The following is a 16,063-nucleotide window of genomic DNA, read 5'->3' as shown; positions in this document are numbered from 1 at the left end:
TATTTACTATTAGAATAAATAAAATTGGATAGAAATTAACAACAAAGAGAAGGTACTGACCACTTATTTGCATACAGTTCATTTAAATCTAAAGAGTACACGGAAGAAGGAAATAAACTAGAGAAGAGATTGAAGCATAGCAACAATCAAAACACAGGAAAGTAATGAAAAAGGATATGGACTTAGAATCTCAAATCATCTTTTTTGCAGAAGTTAATGAAAGTGTCTTCTGAATAAATGTTTGAGACAATACAAAGCCCTAACTTTCCTATCATGCATGTTCTTCGTACATCAAGATACAACATGGATCTGATGGAAGTAAACACAACTTTCTTCCTCCTCCTCCTTGAAATGTGCCACTGAGCCCTCAGCCTCATTACAGAGGAGGGTGAAATGCAGACACAGTGTGCTTCATTAAAGAGTATTTCACAGCTTGTTTCTTCTTTCCAACAGCTCTGGAATACTCTGCTTCTGCTACGTGTAAGTGGACACACCCCGGGGCGCCGCTGTGAGCATGCTGCCCGGAGAAGACAAGGTGCCCTCAGCCGTGGAGATCTAACTTGCACGCGCTCTTTCCTTTGCTCTCACTACACGTCCCTTGAGGCACAATATATTCTCTGAGGACAGTTGGAGAATGGAAATGGTGGGGTTGTCTCAAAAAAATGGTACAGCTCTTGCTGCCTACCTATATACAACATGCCTCAATTTTTTTTTTTTAAATCCAAGAATGGTCAAAATATCCCATTTCTAGAGCCCTGCTTTTCCTTAAAAGGAATATGTATAGACTAGAGACCAAGTAGCTCTTCAGGGGTTGTTTAAAAGAGCCCCTCATTTTGTTCAAGCCAAATATTTGGACCTAGGCACTCGTCCTGCACCTGAGAGGCAGTTCCACAGGAGGACTCAGATGGGGAAAGTGAGCCTTCCTTCGGCGAACTGGGGGAAACAGCACAAAAGGGCAGAATCCCGGGTGTCTGCAAAAAGGCATGTTCTCAGTCAGCTCAACCTCAGAAAACACACATATGGAAACTGAACATCTAGAAAGCAATTCCTTTGCCACTATCCGTGACCACATACCTCAGTCTGAACACCATCATTATAGATCATCCACATTACTATTTTTTATACGGAAGAACAATCTGGATTCTTCTGAGACTTCATCCCCTTTCTCCCAGGGGCATACAAAACATTATGTCATTTCATTTTTATGAGAACCCTCTGAATTGGGTTTTATTATACCCATTTTACAGATGAGAAAAGCAAGATCAAATTGGTTAGGTAACCTGTCCAAAGTCACACAAATAGTAAATTGAATAGAAGTATCCGAATTCAAGGCACCTGCTGTTAAAGCCCATTACTCACACATGCTTCTCATTTCTAAGCTTACTTTTTGTCTTTTTCTTTCTTATGCCCCTCCTAACAAACCAAGTACCCTAACGTCTCATTATGATGATATACAGTATCACCTAGGATTTATTAGCAGATTGCTTGTGGGCCAGAACATACACTGTTTTACCTACATTAGAGCCTTTTAACTCTCACAACACGACAAATGAGGTACGATCAGCCCCATTTTGCAGACGTTAAAAGTGGAACTGATAAGTGGCTCTCAGGAGATCACACCGCTAATGCTAATTGGTAGTGAGCTGGGATTCAAACCTGGGTCTGTTGATGTCAACATGCTCGTAACTATTACAATAAATTGCTCCTACAACAGCAGATACTCTGACAGTACAGGCCTGATCATGAAAGAGGAGGTCACAAACTCTTATGTCTACAAAGGGCAGGGGAAGAAGAGAACTGAGCAAAACAAGTGTGGCATCATACAGATGATGTGGGGACCAGAGCACTGAGAGCCAGAAGGGCTATGCCCTTCCTGAAGGGGAGCACTGGCCAGCACCTGCTTCTGTAGGGGGGAGGGGGGGAGGAGGGTTGTGGAGGCCAGAGCTGAGTGGCCAGGCCTTCTGACTGGTCAACAGGGATCAGAGAGTGGATTTTTATATGAAATCTTACAATTTTATTTTATTTTCAATATATGAAATTTATTGTCAAATTGGTTTCCATACAACATCCAGTGCTCATCCCAAAAGGTAAATAGCAGGTAACTCTTTATTTTTTTAAGCTTATTTATTTTGAGAGGGGGGAAGAAAGAAAGAGAAAAGGGGGAGAGAGAGAATCCCATGCAGGCTCTGTGCTGTCAAAGCAGAGCCTGAGGAGGGCTCGATCTACTATGAGATCATGACCTGGGCCAAAATCAGGCATCGAACTCTTAATGGACTTAGACACCCAGGTGCCCCTCTTTTATTTTTTTATTTTTTTAAGTTTATTTAAGTAGTCTCTACAGCCAGCATGGGGCTTGAACTCACAACCCCTCGATCAAGAGTCACATGCTATTCCGACGGAGCCAGCCAGGTGCCCCAAACCTCTGACTTTTCAAGAGAGTAGGTGATGGGTTATGCCGCACGTTGAGAACTCATTACTCTATTTAAAACACCTCTGAACAGCCAATTCTCTTAGTTAATAAATAAGAGCATGACATTGCTGATTGCGCTGATCTGGGGACCTTTTGGACTTTTTAGGAAGTCACTAGTTCTCCATCCTCCTCAGAACTGTTGCATCTGGTATAACCAGCCCACACAGAAACGGAAGCTAAAGCTGAGATTCGAACCTGAAAGACCTTGGCACCACAAGGAGACACGGAGGCTCATGAGCTGGTGCCACTGGTGCTGGGTGAAGCCACACCTCCCATGTGGCTGCATCTCGTCCTCGTCCCCGCTCACTACTTGTTCTCTGCCCCGTGTTGGGCTCACTGCAGCCACACCCAGGACTCGAGTGAACATCCTTGCTGGATGAGATGCTGTGCTCACGCCCCTCCCCCACACTTCCATCCTCCCTGTCCTGACTCTGAAAGTTAGCCGGGTAAATTTTCTGTTGACGACTCAGAGCTCCAGAAGCTCCTGATTTAAAGATCTCTGTCTAAATATTCATGCTCGTTGAATACGAACGACACTGGCGGGTGGGGCCATTGCCACAAGAGTGCAAATTTATCACACGAAACCTGTTACCTGCATCCCTCTGTAACTACAACTTTTTTCAGTCTGGTAATTTCGCTAACAGACTTCCTTTTACAAATATAATGATACACCTCCCAGGTATAAATACAATGTCGATCAGAATATTAAATCACATTCTAATTAAATCTATCCCTTTGATCCTAATGCATTAGAAATTCAATCAAATATTTTCACCTCTTGTGCTATTATGGCCCAAAAGGCAAATACTCTAAACACATCAGCCTGAAACGGAATCTTATTTTCAAGCAATCAATTACTTATATTCGCTGCTGTAGGTGGTGAGCTCACTGTCATTGTGCATCCACTTGAACTCCAAAGGCCAGCTCCCTTCAGCGAGGCAAGTGAGAACAAGGCGGTTGCCTTCCAGGTGAATCTGCGGCAGGCCTGGCTCTGTCTTAAAATACGGCACGACATCATCTGAAATATAAAAAAAAAAAAAAAAAAAGAGAAAAAAAATTGAATGAAATACACATGAAAATGGCATACATCCAATTAATCAATCACTTATTTAAAGAGACCTAATTTTAACAAGTATAAATGATGGCTATTTGGCCCAATTAAGTAGCCAATCATCCTTGACCTCCTGGAAGCATGTAATACCCTAGATAATATTTCAAAAGGCTGAAAAGCTCAATGATCAGCACCATTTGAAAACGTGACAAATTCATCCAACCTATTTCCATTTATGATTAATACCTCTTTAACAAAGGGGCATAGTGGGTGATCTCTAGTCATGCAAGTCTGGGTTTCAACCAGGCATTTTATTTTCAAAGTGACCAAGGGATAGCCACTTGGTATCAAAGTGGGCTCTAAAAGAAATGTTTCCATAGAGACTTCAACTGGTTAAAAAAACAAAAGACAAGCAAGATTAACATGCACACATAAACGACAGGAATCACAATCCATCTTTCATCACACACACACACACACACACACATACACACACACACACACAACCTGTCTCTTTAGGGACTTCCGGTGGGCGAGTAAACTGGAAACCTCCGCGTATTCCGACAGTAAAAGACTACAGAGCAGTGGGAACGCAACAACTACTGCCACGCACACCCCCACACATGAATCTCAGACGTGTGCAGGCCAAGAAACCAGACAGAAAGAAGTTACTACAGCATACACTCCCATCCAAAAGTTCATAGCAGTTCAAAATCAGGCAGCACTAATGTGTGGTGTCAGAGGTCAGGACCAATTTACCTCTTCGGGATAGAACAGTGGAGGGGTGTAACAGGGAGGTGTAACGGGCAGGAGGGGCGTGTAACAGGGGGGCTCACTTTGTGAAACTTCACAGAAAATTGTTCTATGTAACGTGTGCAATTTTTATACATATGCTTCAATAGTTAAAACATGTGTGTGTGCACATGTATGTATATATACACACATGTACACACACACATGCATACATGAACATGGGACACTTAGCTTCTAGTTCCAGCCCCATCACTAATTTTCTACATGACCCTGCTCAGGGCACATGGCTTTCTGCTTCTTCAGCAGTAAATTAAGGAGAATTAGATGGCTTGTCATTTTTCTATACAACCCCCCCCCCCCCACGTACCTGCCTCATCTGCTTCCTGTCTCTATTAGGCCCCCTACCCTCTCTACTCATGTATAAACAATCCAGCCATGCTCACTTTTTAACTGTTAACCAGGCTAAGCCCTTTCCATCTTGGGGCCCTTTCTCTGTGCTCTTTCCCAGCCCTACACTGCTCCCCAGTTCTGTGACTGCAGACTCAACCTTCAAGTGGACCCAACTCCTCCCCACCAATGTGCCCCAACAAACCATGACATTTATTTCAGTCAGGATACTTCTCAGACAATGAAATTGAAGTATTAATGGATCACACCCAATGCACAATATGCCCTATCTTGATCACATCTGAATTCCCAGCACCTAGAACAATGCCAGGAACAAGGCAGATATTGAATAAATATCTCGTAAATGAATCAACAGAGTAACAATAACACAGATAAGAGTAACAGCTAGTAGTCACTCAATTTCTCCTATGTGCCAAAAACTGTTCTAAGTATCTTGTAGGTACTACCCGATTTGATTTTCTCAAAAGCCCTATGAAATACCAGATGCCATTATTATATTCATTCTACAGATGGGTAAAAGGGAGACCCAGGGAAACTAAGTAACTTGCTCAAGGCCACCCAGACAGTGAGTGGTAAAATCATTTAAAACCCAGATCATCTGTTCCAGAATCCACCAATTCTGTATATTATCACTCAAAATGCCAAGGGTTTCTCACTGAGGACAGCCTCTTCTCACGAACCCATGTTTTAACTTCAAATTTTGGGTTACTCTGTGGAATTACTAAAGTGGAGTATTAAATTACTGCATTTTTAATAAATTAAGAAACAGCATATTAACAGTGCTAACAGAAACTGTATTTTTACAGTAAACTGGAGTCCATATAGCCAGTTTCTTTGGTACTTAAAATACAGAATTTAAATATACATTTGACTCTTGAACAACATGGGCAGTAGGTGCACCAACACCCCCCCCAATAGTCAGAAATCCCCACACAACTTCTGACTCCCCCCAGAAGTTAACTACTGATGGCCTACTGCTGACCAGAAGCCTTACTCATAATATCAACAGTTGCTTAACACGTATTATATACTGTTTCTCTTAACGCAGTGAGCTAGAGAAGAGAAGAGGTTAGGAAACTCACACGGAAGAGAAAGTACCTTTACAGTTTGGCACCACAAAGAACCCACAGATAGGCGGGCCCATAGCTCAAACCCATGTTGGTCAAGGACCAGCTGTGTAGAGGTTGTTTTGCCATTGTGCTGACCGCTGCATTCTACGACTGGTGTATCGATAATACAATATCACCAGTCTATTACTAGTATCCATTCAAATAATTAAATGTTAAATTGTACTTGTCCCTGTGGTAAGAACATATAAAAAAGATTTAACCTTTAGCCTACTTAATGAGATGCCATGCAGAAGCTAAGGGCTAAAAGATCAGTAGGAGTCAGACACTTGAGTGATGTCAGGCACAAAGGCCCTGTGGTGGTAGCAAACATGGGGAGTGAACCTGAAAAGTACAAAAGACTGAAAAGCAAGCAGATGTGAGGTGCAGAGAGAGTTAATGGAAGCAGGGTGAATATGGCCCCGGCCTTACAGGGAGTTGCAGACAAGGCAAGCAAACATCATGGTTTCCACATCATCGCTGTGTGATTTTCAACGGTGCCACTTCACGTTCAAAAATATCCTTGTGTGCATGATACTCTACATGGAAAACCCGAAAGACTCCACCAAAAGACTCCTAGAACTAATACATGAATTCACCAAAGTTGCAGGATACAAAACCAATTTACAGAAATCAGTTGCATTTTTATATGCCAATAATGAAGCAACAGAAAGAGAAATCAACAAACTGATCCCATTCACAATTGCACCAAGAGCTATAAAATACCTAGGAATAAACCTAACCAAAGATATAAAAGATCTGTATGCTCAAAACTATAGAAAGTTTATGAAGGATATTGAAGAAAACAGAAAGAAATGGAAAGCCATTCCATGCTCATGGTTTCCAAGAATAAATATGGTTAAAATGTCAATATTACCCAAAGTAATCTACACATTCAATGCAATCCCAACCAAAATTGCCCCAGCATTCTTCTCGAAGCTAGAATAAGCAATCCTAAAATTTGTATGGAACCACAAAAGACCCTGAATAGCCAAAGTAATGTTGAAGAAGAAGACCAAAGCGGGAGGCATCACAATCCCAGACTTTAACCTCTACTACAAAGCTGTTATCATCAAGACAGTATGGTATTGGCACAAAAACAGACACGTAGACCAATGGAATAGAATAAAGAACCCAAAATTGGACCCACAGATGTATGGCCAACTAATCTTTGAGAAAGTAGAAAAAAATATCCAATGGAATAAAGACAGTCTCTTTAGCAAATCGTGCTGAGAAAGCTGGACAGCAATGTGAAGAATGAAACTAGGCCACTTTCTTACACCATACACAAAAATAAAGTCAAAATGGATGAAAGACCTAAATGTGAAGCAGGAAACCATCAAAATCCTAGAGGAGAAAGCCGGCAAGAACCTCTTGGACCTCAGTCGCAGAAATTTCTTACTAGACACATCTCCAAAGGCAAGGGAGTTAAAAGCAAAAATGAACTATTGGGACCTCACCAAGATAAAAAACTTCCTTACCGCAAAGGAAACAATCAACCAAACTAAAAGGCAACCAATGGAATGGGAAAAGATATTTGCCAATGACGTATCGGAGCAAGGCCTAGTATCCAAAATCTATAAAGAACTTACCAAACTTCACACCTGAAAACAAATAATCCAGTGAAGAAATGGGCACAAGAGATAAATAGACACTTTTCCGAAGAAGACATCCAGATGGCCAAAAGACACATGAAAAGATGCTCAACGTCACTCCTCATCAGGGAAATACAAATCAAAGCCACACTGAGATACCACCTCATGCTGGTCAGAATGGCTAAAATGAACAAATCAGGAAACTAGATGCTGGGGAGGATGTGCAGAAACGGGAATCCTCTAGCACTGTTGGTGGGAATGCAAACTGGTGCAGCCGCTCTGGAAAACAGTGTGGAGGTTCCTCAAAAAATTACAGATAGAACTACCCTACAACCCAGCAATAGCACTGCTGGGAATTTACCCAAGGGATACTGGTGTGCTGATGCACAGGGGCACGTGTACCCCAATGTTTACAGCAGCACTTTCAACAATAGCCAAATCATGGAAAGAGCCCAAATGTCCATCAACTGACAAATGGATAAAGACAACACGGTTTATATATACAATGGAATACAACTTGGCAATGAGAAAGAATGAAATCATGCCGTTTGCAGCAACATGGATGCTGAGTGAAGTAAGTCAGTCAGACAAAGACAGATACCAATTTAACCGAAGACCGTGGGGGATGGGAAGGGCGAAAAAAGAGTCACGAACTGAGAGTGAGGGAGGCAAACCGTAAGAGACTCTTAAATACAGAGAACAAACTGAAGGTGGATGGGGGTGGGGGAGAGGGGAAAGTGGGTGATGGGCACTGAGGAGGGCACCTGTTGGGATGAGCACTTGGTATTGTATGTAAGTCAATCTGACAATACATTATATTAAAAAAATAAACAGGGGCGCCTGGGTGGCGCAGTCGGTTGAGCGTCCGACTTCAGCCAGGTCACGATCTCGCGGTCCGGGAGTTCGAGCCCCGCGCCAGGCTCTGGGCTGATGGCTCAGAGCCTGGAGCCTGCTTCCGATTCTGTGTCTCCCTCTCTCTCTGCCCCTCCCCCATTGATGCTCTGTCTCTCTCTGTCCCAAAAATAAATAAACGTTGAAAAAAAAAATTTAAAAAAAAATAATAAATAAACAAAAAATAGAGAAGATATTGCTAGGAAAAAAAAGGCCTTGTGTGAACAGTAAAGTATGTGACCACCCCACCATCGGCCTTGGTCAAAGCACTGCCAGTGTGATGGTGATGAGTATGATTAACCATTATTATAAAAAGGCAGCAGACAGCCTTTGAAGGAGCTGTACTGTTAAAAGTTCATCTGGCCACTCCACAGAGAAGGAATTAAGAGGGGCCAGAGCAGAAGGGGTAGACCAGTTAGGGCCGCTGTGGTGATCCCGGCAAACGCATTCAAAGGAGACGGTGGTTTGGGTCAAGGTAATTGCAGTGGTTGTGGTGGAGACGGACAGAGATGGGCGGCTTTAAAACAGCATCTAGGCGGCAAGAGAAATTCGTAATGGACTGAATACAGGAGTAAGGGCGAGGTAGAAGGAGTCTCAGGTCTCCGACTTGCCTGATTTTGTGTTCCACGCCCCCCCCCTCCCCGATTCTGTTATCAGTGCCGAAATGCAGTGAGAATGAGCCCCAGCTGCTGTCCCGTAAGAGGTTACGTCTCTGCCTGACACGGGGACAGAAGCGGCAAAGCGTCAGCCACCGTGACCGACATTGGTGACTGTGAGACAGGAGAGCGGCCGGTCCTCGCTGCTCCAAGGCTGCTGCACGCCGCCTGCTCTAAGCCACGCCACAAGTGTGTCCTCCGGCTGTGACCGCCAGCAGTGAAAGCGTGTCCAGCGTCCCTCTCTGCTATGTACTTCGGCTAACACCGTCCACTGTCATGACCCAAGTGGCCTCATGAAGCTGAACTGCAGTGACTGTGGCTCTGGAGGCTCAGAATGGACCGAGCTCTGGGCTTTAATGCCCTGCCATCTGAGCCATGCTTAACAAAGGAGAAAAAAATCCACTTCATACGGGTCCTGTGTCCTACAAGCATGAGTCATAAAAAATAAGTCTTTTGAAAGAAAAAAGCTTGAAAACAGACACTCAAGAATTTGAATTCAGTTTTTACAACTGATGGAGCATCATCGATTTAATATATTATAGGACTGTTTTGAATGTGAATGATTCCATAATTCAATTTTTCCTAGAATTCATAGTTTACTAAACATGCCTATACTCCATGCAAATTATTCTGTGTACTTGGGTCTAGCAGGAAAAGAAATCTTCATGAAGAGTAGTTTCACACAGCAGATGAGCAAATATCTCGTGATCCAAATGACCACAGGAGTGTGGTCAGTGCAGACACTAACACTTATGACAGAAAGAAGGGAGGTACATATGCCAGGGCTCTGGGCTCTATGTGCCTAAATTACCGTCATTACAAGTATTTTAACACAGATGAGCCGGTGTGCAGAATAACAGAGTTATCTCTGAGCCCAGCACTGTTTACCACTGAAATATATGCAGCAGATCATGAAACTAAGAGGGCATGAAGGCAGCAGAGCACAAAAGCTTTGGAAACAGAAAGAGATGCAGAAGGGTTGGTATCAGGTCTGCATAGATTCTTTAAAAAGCAGGTAATCTTTATACACCTTAAATGCAACAGAGAAAAGTCTGAAGAGATCCATAAACACAAAAATGATTACATTACCTCCTAAATACCATCATCAAACTCTGACCTGGGGAGAAGTCAATGGTCCACCTGATACTCTTTGAGGGGTGAGTGTGTGTGTGCGCACGCGTGCACGCACACGTGTGTGTTTTCCCAAATAACGACTAACAGTTTTCCCTTTCCTTGAAAAAAATGAACATAATGTATGCTTCGGTATTCTTACAATGAACATTATAAGACTCTGGAATAAATTAATATGGAAAACTCGGAAATTTCCATTTTCACATACTTTTAAATAGAACATAAGTCATTTATGAACGAGAGTCTCGTCTGCCTGAATAATACAGATTTACAGTCCATCCAAAGGAGAGAAATGGACATAACTTTCTCTCAAGATAACATCATAATTTTATGATGTAGAAGTCACCTCCCTAAATGGACTTTCAAGGTCTGATTTAATGGAAATGGATTTAACTTTACCTGTTCAATGTGGAGATAATCCCTCTGCTCGTCTACAAAGGGGACACAACCCCAACCTCCACAGTAGAAATCATCCACTCCTGTGGGAAACTGGCAGATGAGAAGCCCTGAAGAGAACCAGAGACTGTGGTCACGGGCCCACCTACCATGAAGAAGGGGAGCTCGCCATGGGTTTTAATCATCTGCTCTGTAATGGAAAATCATGGCTCTACACCAGAAACACTGTCGTGGCAGAGTGGACAGGAATCAACTACCACATGGCGAGAAAGTCCAACTTCAAGGTGCTCGGTGACTCTGCCGACGAGAGGTCAGTCAGCATCATCGTAATCGGTTCAGGGCCTCACCTTTTCTCTCCCATTTAAAGAGATGATGAATAGAAGAAGTAATAACCAACTTCCACGTGCACCACAGACGAGGCGGGTCCAAGGCAGACGAACCCCACACATTCTGGACAAGCGACGGGGAGTGCTACTTGGCAGTCGTCACCAGCAGCGTCAGTTGGCCGAGGGTCCGGCGGGAAGGATTAGGGATCGCAGCGTGAATGGAGCAATCAGCTGGAGCAGGACCTTTTATTACTGAACTCTGCTCTCTCGATAGCTGAATTTCCCAAGGCAACTAATCTTTTGCTTTAAACCACTAATCTTCCTTTCAAAACTTCTTTTATATCAAATTCAAACATTTTCCTGCCCTAAGCTTATGAATTTACAACTAACAGAAAGTTTTATTTTTCAAATCCCAGTGAGAAACAAAAGCACAGGGCATAATGTATCATTTGTGAACACTTATTCTGAAAAATATGGGTAGAAGATCCTTTTCTGGTAAATATAGTCATTCAAATCCCAGCTGCTGGCAGGTCATTATGTACACCTACTGAAGCCGGGAATTTAATCTCACAGTGTGTTGTGCTTTTTCATAATAGTAATATTAATCTTTTTAAAGGCAACAGTTGTGCATTTCAAGTATATTTCTGAGGTAAGATGTGAACATGATCAAATATGTTCTACTAGTTAAATATGCACATATGGAAAGGTTGCCCTTGAATGCTGTGAGATGACCCTAGAAGATAATCTTAGACCAAGTCCTCCATATGCTTGAGAACAAGCTGATTCAAGTTGCACTTTTTTAGAATATTTTTTTAATGTTTATTTATTTTTCAGAGAGAGACAGAGCACAAGCGGGGGAGGGAAGAGAGGGAGACACAGAATCCGAAGCAGGTTCCAGGCTCTGAGCTCTGAGCACAGAGCCCAACATGGGGACTGAATCCATGAACCATGAGATCATGGCCTGAGCTGAAGTCGGACGCTTAACCAACTGAGCCCCCCAGGGGAAGCTGCACTTCCTGTGACCACCTACACCGACTGAATACCCCCCCCCCCCAGGGGAAGCCACACTTCCTGTGACCATGTACACAAGTCGTGTGGTGGTTACAGGTGGAATGGAGAAGAAGGAGGAGGAGGAGGAGGAGGAGGAGGAGGAACAGGCAGCTCTGTCATCACAGCTAACCTTCAGGCTTCATTCTCCTAGATTATCAGAAATATCTTTAAGTATTTTCCAGTGATATAGGCTTTCAAATAGAGTAGGAAGGTATCATCATTTTCCATGGGTCCAAACAAATCAGCCAACCTCTCAGTATGTTACTTTATATATTTCTACTACTGCCTGATATAACAGGGGCGCCTGGGTGGCTCATTAGGTTAAGCGTCCGACTTCAGCTCAGGTCGTGATCTCACAGTCTGTGGGTTCGAGCCCCGCGTCAGGCTCTGTGCTGACAGCTCAGATTCTGTGTCTCCCTCTCTCTCTGCTCCTCCCCTGTTCATGCTCTGTCTCTGTCTCAAAAATAAATAAACGTTAAAAAAATAAAATAAAACACAATAAATGAGTATCAGAAATTTCAGGGCAAAAGGCAGCTACAGTTGAACAAACATAACATTTATTTCTTTAACATAATAAAAACCCCCTCTTATGATCGCTACAACACAGCGTGTTTCCACATCTAACCTCTCCAGCACAAGTGACATGGCAGGACCCGAAGTGTCACCGGAAGCCAAGAGGCCACTCTGCACGGCAGCATCTCAGATCCAGAGCCCGAGATCCTGACCACCCTCCCATCCCCTCACAGCCACGCACAGAAGAGGCGCAACGGAAGTCCGGATGCTGCTGTCCCACACTCACAAAGGCCCTTCTCCCCTCCTTCCCGGAGCATCCACTGAGTGCCTCCTGGCTGCTGGGCCCCGGGGATCCAGTGGGTCCCTGCTCCGAGGAGCCTCGGTCCAGGAAGCCAGATGCTGGCCAACCAGCGGTGGGAAGGGGTACCGGTGCGCCAGAAGCCCAGGGCAGGCTGACTCGGGCTTCACCGGGGCTAAGGCACCAAGGGTCACAGAAGCCTAAAGACCCAGGGACATGTCCCAGGCTGCTTCAGCTACCCAGCAGCTTTCCAAGGCATCTGGGGCTGGTTGAAGAACCGGCCCGACCTCAATGACCAATGAGAATTTCCTTAGATGCCCAGACTCCTCCGCCCAGGGAAGAAGTGGACGGGTGCAAACCTGTGTGTGTGTGTGTGTGTAAGAGTGGGAGTGCGTGCGCGCGCACATGCACGGCCTGTGAAAGGTGAGTGGTGCCGCGGGAGCATCCTGGCGGCCAGGAAAGGCCTGGGGGGCGCGTGAGGGGGTGTGGCAGCAGCAGCGGCAGTGGAGCTTGGTTGGGGACCGCGTTTCGGGAGCCAGGGGCCAGGATGCCTGGGCGGACGGTATGAGTCCTCTCCCAGGGCTCCATCCCACTGTCTCCTGGAGGCACCACAATCAGAAGGGAGAAAAGCAGAAGAAAACTCACATTTCACATTCCCAGATCTCACCGTCAAGTCATCATTTTGGACTCCAAAGTGTGAGCAGCAAGTGTGAGATTTTCTGAGTAGAGGCCTGCGTCTGCAGAACCATCTTGGGATGTGATCTGTGCAAGGGAAATCCCGAGAGGTGGGGGGCCTCAGGTTCCTGTTAAACAGCACTGCCGACAGCTTGATGACACATTCAGTCAGGGGGAATCAAACTCTCTATTTTCTCTGAAATCAATGCGAATGAACAGCATATTTAAGGGAGCATGTGGGGCGAACCGCCCCATCGAGTGTTTTCCCCTAAGAAACCACTCACGCTTTCACTGAGATTAATCTTCTGTGAAGCTTGTGGTAGAAACATAAATGGTGGTATTTACGTACTGCTTTGATCCTGCACTATTCTAATGTATTTCAGCATATAAATTCATAAGAGGAGGAGGCAGTGGGACAACAACAGTTCCCCCACTTCTCCAAACTGAAAGAAGCTTTCAGCTCTTCGATATTTTATTTCAAGGTAGAACTGCACTAAATTGTCATTTCTATGGTTTGTAGTGAAAAAGCATGACCAACCAAAATGAGAGAAGAGTATCAGAAATAACCAACATTTTTCTTGAATATGGTACAATATTTCTTTCTAATATTCTTTCAAATAATCCTAAAGTACAACTCAGATTAAATAGAAGGCTGCGAAGGCCAAGAACAGAAACTCAGAAGTGACCTACCCTGCCCTGCTTCCAGGTTTACGGGGGGTTTATGCCTCACAAGTACTGACATAAAAACTGGGACTCAAAAGATACCTCGAATTTTAGAGCAAGGAAATTACGTGGGAAGAGAACTTAAGGATATCTAAACTCAAATAGATAAGGTCTATTGATTTTAGCAAAGTTACAAACCATAAAGTCTTCTCCAGGAGCAGCACTGGTGTGTGGCTGTGGCTTATAGCAAGGCCCTGGGGCCAGACAGCCGGGGATCAAAACTCTGTCGGTAGCTTCTGAGCTTGGGGAACCCCCCACCTCCTATGTGTGGGATTCTCAATCAACAAAGTAATAAAATCAACCTCTTTTATAGCAGCAGTTCTCAGACTTTCTGGTCTCAGGACCCCCTGACAACTTAAAAAGAAATTATTAATAACCCCAAAATTCTTATTTGAGTTAGATCTTTCTGTATTTATCATATAGGAAAACAGTAACATCAAAGTTATCGCACGTTACAAGACAGCTATGAAAAATTAATTTTCTCAAATAAAAAAATACTATTGAAAAGAATGACATTGTTTTTTTTTTCCAAATTTCTTCAATGTCTGGCTTAATAAAAGATGACTTTTGCATTTAATCTCTTGCAATTATGTTGTTTCCATTGAAGGACATGAACAAAGTCCAGCCTCTCAAAGACATGTAGCAAGTGGCATATACAACAGTTCCAATTTCTAATTTTTACTTCACAGTTCAGTTTTTATTTTTAGCAACCAATCCTGTCCATTGTTTTTCTTCATGCAACAACATTTTCATCATACTCAAGAAAATGTACCAACTACCCAAGTATGAATTACCACGGTTTGTCTCTTAGTCACAATTTCAAGTAAAAAGGGGGGACCATGAAAAAAGCAGCTCACAACACGAGCAATCCCACAAGGACGTGGCCTTGAGACAACAGTCGTATTTCAGTACAGAAAAGCATTTTATGCAATTCCCATTTTTGGGGATACTGAATATTAAAAGGACGTGTGTTAGACTCAGAATTCAGTAAAACTAATGACTTTTACTACTCCATTAAGAAGATTCTTAAGAGGGGCGCCTGGGTGGCGCAGTCAGTTAAGCGTCTGACTTCAACCAGGTCACGATCTCACGGTCCGTGAGCTCGAGCCCTGCGTCGGGCTCTGGGCTGATGGCTCAGAGCCTGGAGCCTGTTTCCGATTCTGTGTCTCCCTCTCTCTCTGCCCCTCGCCCGTTCATGCTCTGTCTCTCTCTGTCCCAAAAATAAATAAACGTTGAAAAAAAAAAAGATTCTTAAGAGAACTAGATTTTCTTTTTTTAACCGCACGTTTGTGATGGGGAAGAATGCCACGTCAACCACGAAACTTGGGTGCCACCACCATGATACACCTGCTCAAGGTATGGGAATTTCCTCACGATTGCTTCTGTATTATCAGTAAACACAAACAAAAGTCTCCATGTTATAAAATGTGTTTGACTTCTTGGACACCCTTGAAAGGGTTTCAGTCTCAAAAACCAGAGGTTCTTGGAGAACAGTGGGAACTGCCACCCTAGAGAGTTCCCACAAAGATGAAATTAGCCAATGTGTGCTTAGCACAGTCCCTGATACAGAAACACAATTTTTGTGTTAGCTTTTATTAAAACATACTGTCAAAGAATGAAATTGCATGTTCCTACGGAATTTTGAAACTTGAACTTCATTCAAAGTACATCTACTTCTGGCGTTCAAAATAACACACATAAATCAGGTTATACTCTTAAAAGTCAATAACTATTAAGCTAAAGAAGCTGTTTCAATTTACAGAAAAACAGGTGTTCACATTTTCAATTATTTCAGAATTCCAACAAAACCTAAATATTGATCTGATTATTTATTCTTTCATTCAACAAATATTTATTAAAGGCCTACCAGGACTTCCATGAGATGGGAATACAGATGTGAATTTTTAAAAAAGTACTGAAATCACATCTTCACGGAGCTTACATTCTAGTTCACGGAGATAAACAAAAAAACAAATGAGAAAAATACATAGTACAGTTTGTGCTGCTACAGCTATTTCTCT

General features: G+C 43.4%; 1 protein-coding gene across 1 annotated transcript in view; it reads right to left on the bottom strand.

Moving 5' to 3' along the window:
- Positions 1–16,063, bottom strand: part of SDK1 (sidekick cell adhesion molecule 1) — an 883,215-nt gene that overhangs the window by 525,538 nt on the left and 341,614 nt on the right. The window contains exon 2 of the mRNA XM_043561368.1: positions 3,329–3,488. Within this exon, the coding sequence (XP_043417303.1) occupies positions 3,329–3,488 (160 nt within the window). The remainder of the gene's footprint in view (positions 1–3,328; positions 3,489–16,063) is intronic.

The sequence above is a fragment of the Prionailurus bengalensis genome, chromosome E3, assembly GCF_016509475.1.
Source record: "Prionailurus bengalensis isolate Pbe53 chromosome E3, Fcat_Pben_1.1_paternal_pri, whole genome shotgun sequence".
Taxonomy (NCBI): domain Eukaryota; kingdom Metazoa; phylum Chordata; class Mammalia; order Carnivora; family Felidae; genus Prionailurus; species Prionailurus bengalensis.
This window is presented reverse-complemented; position numbering and strand designations above follow the sequence as displayed.